A 13,445-nucleotide genomic window follows, 5' to 3' on the forward strand; every position below is an offset into this window, starting at 1 on the left:
GAACTGTATTTCACTTGAAGACTCAACAAGCATCATACTGAAGCCCCCGAAAAGCTCTTTGAGTCGACTAAGTGAAAAAACTGCTGGACAGATGATGCAGAAGTTCACATTTTCACAAGTAAATGAATTGTCGTTAAATGTTTTAACTTATTGCTGGAAAAAGTTGTTTAACTTATTTAATACGAAGCAAACTAGATTTTTAAACTGTCAATAATCTTTAAGATTATAAACATACAGAATTTTAAACATTCTTTAAGTCTCTAATGATTGCTTAAGCAAAATAAAGATGTTTCTTGGTAATGCTCAGGTGTTTGGACCTGAAACAACTCAAGAAGAATTCTTTGAAGGTACCATGAAGCAACCAATGCAAGATTTCTTAGCTGGATATAATCGTCTTATTTTTACATATGGTGTTACAAATGCTGGGAAAACCTACACATTCCAAGGTATAAGTAGAAATGTTTTCTCCTTCAATAAACTTACTTTATTTTAAAGTGAGAATTACTTCTAGCAGAAATATTATAACTTTTCGCTGTATTTAAACTGTAGGCCCTAAACATTGGCTTCTCTTGGATATTAATAAATAGCCTTTGAAAGTCTTCCAAAACAAATGTCAGTAAACTGCCAACAGACAGTGTCACTGGTAAAGTGCACATAAAAATATCATTATATTGCTTTGTAATAATTATATTTCTGTAATAATTTCAACCAGGTGCATGTAACTGTTTTTCCTCCAAGTATTTAGAATGTCAGGGAGGAGGGAGAGTTAGGAAAACACATCATCTTTGTATCAGCTTGTGAGAAGTGTGTAAGTCACTCTACACTAGACTAGCATTTTGTCGTTTTTATTATAAAGGTCGTATTCCTCTTACATGCACTGTATTCAGATAAGGAATAGTATTTGAGTCTGTTTCAATTATTATAGGCAGAGAATAAGCGTTTTGAAACATGCTTGATTACTTCCAAGTATTCCTGTCCTGTGTCAAGTTTCTGAGCTCAGTAGTATCCTAGGAGACCTTGTCTCCTGATGCATTGTTTCAATACTGTTAAAGCTCAGTACCCTTTCTGGTCAGAAGATGTCATTCTCTAATTATTTCTCAAAGCATTTTTGACAAACGAGGTGAGTTGATTCACCTGGAAACAGTCTCCTATAATGAAATGGTAGTTTTAGATGCTATACTAATTTTATACACGGAAGTAGTAGAAAGACAATGAGTTGTGCCATATGAAACTGATCTTTATTGAAGTTATATTGTCTTCCTAAGTAGTTATGATCCACCAGCAGTTTTTAGGACTGGCCGTTGTTTGCCAGTGGCTGTAACTTTGTTCGTATTAAGTTGAATTATAAATGGCATTACAACAAACAAAAAATGATTGGAGAACATCTGAGGGGAAACTAACATAATGCAACAGTACTTTAACTTAATATGTTATTTGTTTATTAGCTTGGTGTTTGAGTGCCAACCAGACTTTACATAGGTTCTGACGTAGGCAACACAGCTAGTGCTGTAACCAGTAAAAGCTCATCTGTCTCATGAGTAGGAGAAACTGTCAGAGGCTGGAAGATGATTCTGTCAAAGTATGAGACAGGGCAATAGTTTCTCTTCCACTCTCCTCTCTGTCCCCTTTTCTCTGGTTTAGAAATCAAAGTTATGTGAACCCTTTTAAAACTTGTATCTGGATTCAGGAAGATCAAGAGTGCACAGAGACTTGTATTTGACTTCTTTTTGCCTTTTGGGTATGAAAGGAGTATGCTCTGAGGCAAGAGTCAGGGAAAGGATTGAGTCTTCATAAGGCTTCTAGAACTTCTTTGTAGAGTCTGGAATTAGTACAGGACTGCAGCTGAGATATCAACCATCAAGGTTACTTCCTTGAGAAAGAAAGTGAGTGAAGGCAGCCTATGAAATGTGATGGGAAACTGTGGATCTCTATTAAATGTCTGTTAGTAGTGGTTTGTTTGTTTGTTTGCTTGTTCCTTAAGGCTAAGCTTATGCAGTATACCCCGGTAGTTTTTATTTTGTTATGCCTGTTACTGTTTAAGCGGTAGAGCATGAGCTGTTGCTGAAAGCCAAATACCTTGAATACAAAACAAAACACTGCTTCATGCTGCAAGTGGCCTCCAAATTCCTCATGTATGCCTTGAGATTAGAATTGCTTACATTTCTGTCTTCATTTATCTGTTTACCTTGTTCACAGTAATAATTGGGATCTTTCTTTTGTATGTTCCTTTCAGGGACAGAAGATGATGTTGGTATTCTGCCAAGGACCATGGATAGGTTGTTTAAAACTATTCAAGGAAAGCAATACACAACAATGGACCTCAAGCCTTATCGGTGTAGAGATTATATAAAGCTGACTAAAGACCAAGTGAGAGAAGAAATTGCTATTAAAAATTCAATACTTCGCCTAACAAAAGAGGTAGAGGAGCACTTCTTCCTATATGGAGTACACACATCTTTAGATAGCTCAATGTTACCTTCTTCATTTTTCTATGGGAAGAGACTAACTGTGTTTAAGCATGTGCCAATTTGCTGTCAGCCAGCTACTCAGATTAGTAGTAAAGTGAGCAATAGAGCTGATGAATCCCATTCCCCTGTGGATTTTTGTTTTGCAGCTAAATACTTGATAGGATGTAAACTCTACGCTTGTGTTGTGGGTGTGTTGTTTGTTTTGTTTTGTGTGGGTTGGTTTTTTTGTTTTGTTTTTGTTGTTTTGTTTTTTTTTTTTTTATCCCTGTTGCTTGGGCACCTAATAACTTATCCTCTAGGGTAAGTGGTGCTTAATAAGGACTCAATGCAAATAGTCTCTTCAGCTGTGGGGATGCTTGTAGGTGTGCTTCTTTAAACAATTTGCTGTATTCTTGGGGTACTTGAAAGAAATAAATGATTTTGAGGTTGTTCCCCTCTTCCAGTTTGTCAAATACCCTCAAAGAAAGGGAAAAAAAAATTTTAAAACACCAGAGCTATAAAGCCAGATTTCTAAGGATTTGAATTAAAATGGGTTTCTGCTGAACTTTTAAACAGATCACTGTTGAGCAGTGAAGAAATACACTTCAGTTTTATGAGCTGCCTGCTTGAACAGAGACAAATTTTGGGTGGGTGTTGTGTATATGTAAAGCTTAAATGTAAGAGTTTTGATTACATACATATTTAACTATTTCAGGAACCCCTTTATGGAATCTCAGCTTTATATGATATATACTTTTGACAAAACATAAGAAACAACAACAAAAAACCAAACAAAAAACTCACAAACCACAAAACTGCACTTGTTTTTTAACATCTGTTTCCTCTCTTCAAAATCAGTATACTGATTTTGGTAGATGAGTTGCACTTCTTGGCTGTGCTGTGCCTAAAAATCTCAGCCAAACAAAACTAAGACTGGGAATGGAGTGTATGTGTATGAACCTTATAAGGTCTAGGTGTAGGGATTTTGGTTTACTTTTTAAAGTTTTTTTTTCTTTGAGCTCAGCAGAGGAAAATTCTTCTTTCTAACACGTAGTCTTTATTTTAACTGTGAAAGGTTTCTACAGCCTATATCCTGAAGCAATAAGTTGCTCAATTTAAGTGAGCGAGTATTCTACATTAACCTCTGTTTCTGAGAGTTGACCTAGTATAAGCCATAACATATGGAATCCTGAATTTGCAAAATACCAATAATTAAAAAAAAAAATCAAAACTCTCTAGATTCACCAGATTTAAGTGTGATATGTAAACTGCAACTGGACTCCTGCAAATCATCCTGTTGAATCACCCTATTTCTGTGAGGGCTTCTATACCTGTATTTTTTTTCTGTGGCTAGTTTTCTTGTGGTTCAGCAAGATGAAATGCTATCTACTGTGATTGGGCCTGATGTAAAGGAAGTGTCAGGAATGAGTATTGAGGTAAGAACAACTGTTTCAATAGGAGCGTACAGGTGCATTGAACTATGCATGATGTATAACCAGGACCTTTGTATTGGTATATTGCAACTACGCTGCATTCCTAGTAGGACGATAAAGCTCCTAGGAAAGTAACTGGTGGTATACTGGTAATGTACTGTCAACAATATATCATAAAATCTCTATTCTTTTTTTGTAGGTAGACCATCAAAATAGCACTAACAACAAAGCACCAGTTGATTCTAAGGGTATGTTTTATATTAAAGAATTGCAACTAATGCTGGCAAAGAAGCTTTCTTAAGGTCAATAACTGACTTCTGGCCTATGGTAATAATAAAATGCCACCTTGGCATTTTTATATGCCTGTGAATTGGATAGCGAGCAAGTTAAATGGTCAGAAAATGCAAGGATAAAATTGTTAGAAGAATACCCGAACAGGTATTAAATGAAAGGAAACTATAGCAAGGAAAAGTAGTACTACTTAAACTATGAGCCCTAGAGGTATACTGACACGCTTTTAGAATACCTGTGTGTAATTAGATAAGCCTAATTCTAGAATTTAAAAACTACCTAAACACTGGGTTTGCTTTAAAAAGTCAGAGTGAAGTGTGCTTGTCAGTTTAATTCTTTGTCTTCTAAAGGTGTTGAAGAGATTAGGATAATTCTAACCAAGCTGTACGTGTTTGATAGAATTTGCAAGTGGAAAAGGAAGTGGTGGAGTAGGTGCCCCTTGCAAATACGCAGGGTAAATATTTGCCTTCCAGATACATGAGAAAGGAGCCGGGGAGGGAGGGGGAATTTCAATGGATTGTTGTCTGGAGTAAGTGGTTTTTAGAAGGCTGCGGAAATGTAAATTTTAATTTACTATTTTTTAAAATTAAATTAACTTTACTAGGCCTGTATTGACTTGTAATACTCTGTACTTGGCAGATTTGGAAGAACTCTTAAAAGATTTGGAACAATCTAGCACAACTGTGGAAAATTACGTTAAGTTTTCCGTTTGGGTTTCATTTTTTGAGATTTACAATGAATGTTTTTATGATCTACTGGTTCCTATATCAAGTGACAAGAAAAGAAAAACACTACGCCTTGCCCAAGATGTCAAGGGATGTTCTTATGTAAAAGGTGATTAGAATACCTTGCAAATTGCCAAATGTGTAATTTGAAGAGTCAGTCTTCCTGTAATAATGTTTCTTTCTATATTAGAAAACTCCTGATTACATTCATTCACTGTGGTACTAGAGAGGTCTACCTGAGTATGAAAGACAACAATCTACATACATAGAAGTACTTGTACCTTGATAGCATTTTCCCTTTATTCTTGACTATAACTCTTAAAGCCTGTGTGCACTCCACAACCTCTATTTCTTTGAAATGGGAGAAATATTGTAAACACCCGACAAATTTGTTAGTGGTTCGGTATTTTCCATTTTGTTTAAAAAAAGATTCTAAAAGTTCTTAGTTATGGTTATAATTGGCTCCACAGGTTGTGGTGGGTTTTTAGTGTTTTCTGTAGAGAAACAGACTTCAGAAAATATGTGAGAAAGTTCAGTCTGATACTACAAATCACATTTTAGAGTACTCTAGCTTAATCAAACCTGTGATGTAATTTGTTTTGGGTTGCAGAAGTGGGGAGTTAACAGAACTCAAAATAACTGTTCAATATTTGTTTCTGGCCATGGAAGAAAATAGGTTTCAAATCCTAATTTGATTTGTTACAGATTCTTTCTGCAATCAAGACACCAATTCGAGATCAGACCTTTTTTTGTAGGTGTTTGGCCTGCTTTTATCTTTCATAAGCCAAACTATAGATTCAAAAAGCTGAACTGGGCAATAAACCTGACTCAGTCATTCCTTCAAAGACCAGAAAATGTGTGAAGTAGGAGACAGATTATGCTGCAGCATAGCTTAAAGCAGACTTTTTTTTTTCCTAATAAAACTTGGAAGTATAAGGCTGTTACTGATGTTATTGAGGAAAACCAGTTAATAATTTTCTTGTTGGTTACTGGTATTTCTGCTGGTACAATTTTAGTGACCTCTAGTTTAACAGAAGCCATAATGTTCATTTTATAAGTTCTATTAGTAGGGTTGTATGTACTTACTCTAGCACATATGAAGATGACATACAGTCATCATACTGTAGACAAAATTCTTCACTGATCATTTTCAGTTTATGGCCCTGGAAGATGTCCAGATGATTCCTCTCCCCCCTCAAGTTGTAGACTAAAACAGAAAATGTCCAGGTAGAATTCTGCCTTGATGAATTTGAACATAGGACTTTCATACCTGTATTAGACCCTTGGATGGAACATATTTTAGTGTGCTGATAGGATGAAATGATGTGATATACTTGACCATACTTTACCATGGAAGGAGGAATCTTGATCTTATTTGTCATCATATAATTTCTGTCTGAAGCAGGCTTAGTGAAATGTTTGTATGTCTCAAGTAAATGTATTATTCTTTGCATACATTATCCTCTAATCCCTTCTTTCTTTTTGATAATGATATTTACATGTCTGTTCTTCCTAAAGATCTGCAGTGGCTTCAGATTTCTGATTCTAAAGAAGCTTTTAGACTTCTAAAACTGGGGTTGAAACACCAGAGTATTGCAAGCACAAAACTAAATACTTCCTCCAGCAGAAGGTGAGAGACACTTTGAGTAATTTTGGGCATATGGTGGTGTGTGTGAGGGAGGAGAAACTAAAATGTGGGTTGTGGCTTCTAGAGAGGGAAGAGGCTTTAACAAAGTCTAGATATCTAGGTTTCATGTTTGGCACCCTTTAGCAGTATGTGACCCAATGCGTTAACCTAAAAGGATTGAATCTTTCAGTAAAATGAAAATGTACAAAAGCTAACAGCGTTTTATCAAATACTCTCCTTAAAGCTAAGTGTTTTTGCTTGATTCCATCTAAATGTCTGAGAAGAAAAGCAAAATAAGTGCTGCATAAGTATCTCTTAAAAGTTTGTGTCTGGTAGAGTATATGCTTAGATATGTTGACAGATTCAACGATGTTTTGAACAGATGTTGTGGGAGTTAAAAATGTTTTGGAAATACTGGTCTACTTTTACTTCTCTGCTGATTTGAACTTTTCCTTTTAGTCACAGCATATTCACAGTTAAGATATTAAAAATTGAAGATGCAGGAGCGCCACGAGTGACCCGAGTCAATGAGTAAGTTCAGAGTTCCCCTATTATTTTGTGATGAAGTTGTCAGTTGTCTTCCATGTTGGTGTACTGGTGCTGCACTATACACCCAGTGTTCCCTGCTAGAGCTTCATGCATGTATGGTGGTTTCCCCACTTCCTACAACCATACAGTACTTAGCCCTCTACCTCAAGCCTTCCGTTTCAGTGCTGTTCAATATCTTGTCCCTTATGTTCAGCACAAAGTTCTGCTAGCCTGCTATACCCTTGAACTCATGTAAGTTCTCAGAAGGAAGAAGATGGGGGGCGGGGGGGAGGGAAATACAAAGTGTGTTGGGAAAGGACTTGGCAAGAAGTAGTGTGAAATTTGGTTGGGGAAGCAACATTGAAAAGGGTGGAAGGGTTCATGCATATGAAGATCAATAAATTCTTTGTTGAAGAAAAGTGATATTTTTTTTAAAGTTAATAACTTGTGCATGTTTTAAGGTAAATAGAATTTTCCTTATCTGCTTTCAGGTTGTCAATATGTGATCTTGCTGGTTCAGAAAGGTGTACCAAGACCCGTAATGAAGGTGATAGACTGAAAGAGAGTGGAAATATAAACACCTCTCTCCTGATTCTAGGCAAGTGTATTAATGCACTCAAGAACTGTCAACAGTCAAAGTAAGTCCTTTCACAAACTGCAAACTTGTTGTGTTTTTTAGGTGTTGCCTACAATGTTTAAAAGCTATTGTTTAATATATGCTTAATATGGTTTAAAACAATGCTAACACTAAATTTTTGGTAGAAAAGATCCATAGACTTTAAAAGTCTATACTGCAAAGCCCTGTTGATTTACCAAACTTATCTTAAACTTGCCTTGTTTTGCTCTTCAATTAAATAATTCAAATTCTAACATCCTTTAAACATGCTATCATAGATAATAGCAATTTACCTTTCTTCTGAGCTTGGCTTATCAAACAAGCTTTGGGATAAGCTTAAAACCCCCTTTTTATTAGTGTTGTAGTAAAAGTCAAGTTTTCAGCCTCCTACTATTCCCTTGTGAACTATTTTCTGTGTACTTGTAGTGTAACATTTTTCATCAGCAGGATATTGCTGTGCTATTTTAACTGTGTTCTCTTTGACAAAATTGGTCTGTTTTTCTATATCTTGACATAACTCTAACACTGTCCTTCTGATCTAGCTAACCATATGTAGATGAAAGAAAGCCTTCCCACTCTTTGTGCCCTAGCTTAGGGATCTAAATAAAGAGAAGAAAAAATACAAAAAGTTAACTGTCTAAAAAAACCAGCTGGATGTAACTGTACAGGAACTGTGTTCTCCACAGGTTCTCATTTGAAGATTTATTTCTGTCCCACAAGTAAATGAACTCGCAGGCTGCTGATTGGCACACCTGGATGTGCTTTGTCAAATTCACTTACTCCATAACACTGTTCCTGATGGCCTATTTAAAGTCTTTCATACCTTAAGATGAAAAAGCTTTACTAGCATGTGTTCCTGATTAACTCTACTTCTTGTGAATTTATGATCTTTATCTTCCTGTTCTTTCCAGATAGGATGGATGCATTAAAACTAGCAGCTGCTTAGAAAGCTGTTAATGTATTCAGGATGTCTTTTTCTGATCCTAATAACTTGGAATTTTAACAGTATAGAAGAAATGTTCTGAAGTATAAGCTCTTAAAGTGTTAATAGATGCTTTTGCAAGTTGAACAGGAAGCAGTAACTTAAAATGATTCTCCTTTTTTATCGGTCCTGCAGCAAGGCTACTTATAAGCCATATATGTATCCTGGCAGGCATGTCACTAGCTTACTGATTTCTGTAGCACTGTTCCTATGACCAAATAGCTATCGTGTCTGAAGTGCAGGAAACCTATTCAGTGTCAAGTGTGTGTTTAGTCATATTTTAGGAATTCTCATAAAATTTCCTATAAGCATCAAAAACTACATCACCAACTGTTAAATTCAAGGACACAACTTCTGATTTAGGAAATGCCAAACTATTGGGAGATCAGGAAAAAAGTTTTGAAAAGTTATTTCTGTGTTTTGGTATGTACTCATTTTCTTGCCTAAGCACTTGGTATTGTCTGTCTCAGAAGCAAGAAACTGAGTGGCAGAGATATCTGATAATAGTGGATGCTACATGCCTAGAACTAGATATGTCTTTTTCTCTTTTCCTTTCCACATTCATGAGAGATGGAGTATAGTCTGACGTAGCATGAGGCTATGTGACCTACCCTAGGCTAAATGTTGACCACTCTTGATTTAAGTGCTCCAGGTTATCTGTCCTATCTGAGATAATGGCTAAAGCAGCAGTCACAACAGCCATGCAATTTATTCACAAACAGCTGTATCTAGTCCAAACCAATTTTAATTGTTTAGACTACTGCTTTTACAAATATTTTACAAATATTTACAAATAAAAGTCTCTGGGCTGGATAGACTAGAAATTATTAAACTTCCAGTTGTCTGTTCTTTTGTTTCTAAAGGTTGCAGCAGCACATACCCTTCCGGGAAAGTAAGTTAACTCATTTCCTTCAAGGATTCTTCACTGGAAAGGGGAAGGTATACATGATAGTCAACATAAGCCAATGTGCTTCAGCATATGATGAAACACTTAACGTGCTAAAATTCTCAGCCATTGCACAAAAAGTAAGTGTGGTGTAGTTTATCCTGTTGATCAGTACTTATGATTGGTGTTTAAAGAGCAGATTCTCTCACTTCTAGGAATATGATTTCAGTTACTGTATTTTTGTCTCATGTTGCAATCATATTTTCTAATTACTTCTAGTCAGGCTTTATTTCCTAGTAAAGCTTTTAAAAGGGCTTTGGAACTTTTTTCCCCTTTGGAGTGTGGGGGTAGAAGCATTTCCTACTGGAAATCTGTAATCGCTGTAAAATGTCCAGCCTAACAAGGCATTTACTATATTTGGAAGAAATTCCCTGAGATCTAGGTAAATTTTCCTTCTGTACTCATAACATACTCTGATCTAGGAGCAATTCTAGCTGCCCCATATACTACTGCTATCTTAATTTGGAATATTGCTCACCTGAAATATTGATAAAATAGGTTGAGCACGAAAGTTTGAAAGATCGTCTTTATGTCCACAGACATTCAGTGGGAAGGTATATGTAAAGCAGAATAAGTAGAAATAAGTGCAGTGACATAACCCTGTTATGTAGGAAGACAAAAATATCAGGGATCAGTGCTGTAGCCTTAATGGAAGCCATGGAAAACTTCCCCTGACAATTAGATATATTCAAAGGACAGTAGATCCAGGCCTTTAGAATGTGGGCTCATCTAAGAAGGTTGAATACAACACTAGAAGGAGCAGGCTGTAAGGGTAATACAGCTGTTCAAGAAATAGAATTTGTAGAATGACAGTTGTGTATTGCAACTAGAAACTCAAAGTATAGGAAATGCAGGAACAGGTTTCTGCATGAGTTGGCAACCCTCTTGTAGGTTGTCGAGCTAGTGAAACTTCGTGTTCCCGGGATCAAAATAAGGGTTAGACTATTCAGTGACTCCCTTGTACTCTATCTGGATACTGGTCAAAGTAGTAACTCTGAATGGAGGATAGGCTGGGGGAGTACTATGCTCAGGAGACCTATAGGAAAGTGTAACAGGTGTCTCTTGGAAGTGTCAGTAGAGAGTTAAAAAATACTGATGACTTTGTTCTTTATTTTCTGTGTAGGTTTTAGTTCTAGACACATCTGTTCTTCCCCAAGATCAGTCATTTGGCCAGAAATCGGGAAGGGAATCATCACTACTTAGTTACACTAAAATGCCAATCCCAAGGAGAAGAGCCACTATCCTATGGGACAAGAGCTTAGAAGATGTGATTGAGGATGATGATGATGACAAAATAGAGGAACAGCATAGTATATCAAGAGAAGAAGCAGTGCAGAAACAAGAAGAAAATAAAGTTCTTATTGGAAAAGAAGAATATATGGTATGTGCCAGGGCTACTTTAAGAATTAGTGTAGCATGGAGTCTTGAAGCAAGGTATTCTTCTCCTGGTTTCCCCAATCTCTCATCTATATATATATATATATATATATTTTATTTATTTTTTTTTTTCCCTAATCTCCCTTATTCTACCTAAACCCAGTGTTAAGAACTAAAAGTGGGATTGCTTATGACTTGGTGCCTATGAAATGTGTCTAAGTACAGACTTAGCAGTAAGAATTGCAGACTTGACTTTCTTTCCTTTTGGTAACCTATGGTCAATGCACAGCAAGTATTACCTGGTTTTTAGCAATACAGAAGACTGTTACTTTGTAATCTATGCACAATAAAGCTCTGAAAACTGTTCAAGGAACAGCAATTGTAGTCGCTTGACAAGGAGGGAGCAGAGGACTAGAGACTATTTTGTGGAGATTTAATTAATATTGCCTCAAAAAAGAGTATATGGAAAACAGCCAAATATTGTGGAGTTTAAGCCTGTTTTTTAAGACAACTTCAAGAATTCTTGTAATAAATGTAATGTTATTTGCAAATGCCCACTCTGTGCAAACTTAGAAGTTTCTGTACTAGCACCAAATAGATATTTCAATCTACTCATTAATCCTCTTGTTTATGAATAAGCTAGTAAAAAAACTGGAAGAACTTTTGCCAGCTGGAAGATTAAAATGTTGTAGTGTTTGAGGGGGAAAAAAAAAATCTCACTTCTGGGGAACTTTCTTTATGAAAACCTAAATACCAATGGTAATTCCAGACACTGCTGAGTCTTATAGAAGAGTTGAAGAACAAACTTATTACTGAGAAAAAAAATAACTTGCTGTTGGAACTAAAAATTCGTGAAGAAGTGACACAAGAATTTAAGCAATATTTTGCTGAGCGGGAAATAGAATTCAGGTAAGTTAGCTTTAAGTGATTTTAAAGTTACTGGTTAAAAATAAAGGAAATTCACTTAAGAAAATCTATTTCTTGGCCATAAGAGACTACACTTTTATGCTAGACTTACTGCTGCTGTTAATATATCCGTTTCTGTTTGGACCATGAGTTGAGGAAAAATACTATGTGGGAAAGGCTTTGATTTTTGGGAAATGGGTGGGAGTGTGCATGTGGATTCTGTAAGCAGTGTGTTCCTGTAGAGCTCTCCTTAACAGAAGAACTTTGTGATAGGATGTCTGTAGAAAGAGTGACGCTTTGGTTTCTACAGTCTTGGAGTACTCAAAACAGGTATTCTGGCTCTAGAAACTTAGAAAAAATGCTTGTAGTTAAGTGCTGTCCATAATTTGTGTATGTATTTCTCCCTCTCATTCTTCAGGGATGTGGGGCAGGGTGGAAATATATTTCTATTTTGGTGTAGCAACACTGATTTGTGTATTGTTCTGTTGTGCCAAAGAAAAGAAAAAACATCTTTATAGGTAGCTGTACTAGTAACTTCTTAGTAGTGCATACTGTCCAGCTTTTGGCTGACTTATTTTTTTCTTGCTATAGAGAGTGCCTTTCTCACGAACGAGAACGGCTTGAAGAAAATTCTGAAAGACGTCTGGAAATCTTCAAGGAACTTGTAAATGGTTATACTGAAAATGCGGATGAAGAAAATAAATCAAAGGATCAGCCTTGCAGTGAACAAGATGGACCTCTGGTATCTTTATTCTCCCTTAATAACATACCTCTTACTAACTGCCTGTTATGGTGATGGTATGTCTCAAGGATTAGAAGGATGGCTTTGAGGAATTGCATACTGTGTAACTATATCCTTAGCAAGATACCTTTATCACATTTAATAGGAGTAGTTACTGAGCCTCAAGCATGCATTTAGGAATCTTTGGGGCTTTCTGCATTTCTGCAATACAAAGTGAAAATAAATGTATACAAAGAAATTAGGGGGAAAAGTTGCAATTATACTATAAGTCTATGGTGTTAGGTGCCTATTTAAAGTATTTGAAACTGATCTATTAAGCCCCATGTATAGACAGTACTGGAATGGTCCCAGAGACTTTTCTCTTTTAAGGCTATTGTAGCTACAACTGAAGCAATGAGAATTGTATATATACTTAAGCCATAACTAGACTCTTAAGAGTTTGGAGCTCCCTTCTTTAAAAAAGAAAAAAAAAAAAAAAGATAAAGTAAATGTTTTCAGTACAACTTGATAAGTTGCTGCAAACTTATTTCACCTCAAACTTTTACTGATATATGAAAAGTTCAGATGTATTCCTTCTAAAACTGTTTGCTTGCTGTGTTCATTCAATGTTTTTATTCAGTGAAAATATACTAGCTTTTATATTAAATTTGGAGGGGATGTTTTTGTGGTGACATAAAAGGGAATGTGATTGTGGATCGTTAAATGCTATAAAAATAAAGTAGCTATTGCTTGATACTGGAGACTTGTGTGTGAAGGGAGGTAGAAACTGGCAATCAAACTGCATACAAACTCACAAAATGGCTTTGAAGCCAGAATTAACTGTAC

The 13,445-nt window shown here is 36.0% G+C and overlaps 1 protein-coding gene across 2 annotated transcripts in view; it reads left to right on the forward strand.

The window, feature by feature from the left end:
* The window catches only part of KIF20B (kinesin family member 20B), a 37,956-nt gene that overhangs the window by 922 nt on the left and 23,589 nt on the right, over window positions 1–13,445 (forward strand). For both annotated transcript variants that reach the window (XM_086752287.1, XM_086752288.1), the window contains exons 3-14: window positions 2–118; window positions 308–446; window positions 2,234–2,418; window positions 4,080–4,128; window positions 4,811–5,005; window positions 6,415–6,526; window positions 6,983–7,054; window positions 7,543–7,689; window positions 9,513–9,675; window positions 10,719–10,976; window positions 11,742–11,881; window positions 12,470–12,620. In XM_086752287.1, the coding sequence (XP_086608413.1) occupies window positions 2–118; window positions 308–446; window positions 2,234–2,418; window positions 4,080–4,128; window positions 4,811–5,005; window positions 6,415–6,526; window positions 6,983–7,054; window positions 7,543–7,689; window positions 9,513–9,675; window positions 10,719–10,976; window positions 11,742–11,881; window positions 12,470–12,620 (1,728 nt within the window). The remainder of the gene's footprint in view (window position 1; window positions 119–307; window positions 447–2,233; window positions 2,419–4,079; window positions 4,129–4,810; window positions 5,006–6,414; window positions 6,527–6,982; window positions 7,055–7,542; window positions 7,690–9,512; window positions 9,676–10,718; window positions 10,977–11,741; window positions 11,882–12,469; window positions 12,621–13,445) is intronic.

This window comes from Chlamydotis macqueenii, chromosome 7 (assembly GCF_036417535.1).
Source record: "Chlamydotis macqueenii isolate bChlMac1 chromosome 7, bChlMac1.mat, whole genome shotgun sequence".
Classification (NCBI taxonomy): Eukaryota; Metazoa; Chordata; class Aves; order Otidiformes; family Otididae; genus Chlamydotis; species Chlamydotis macqueenii.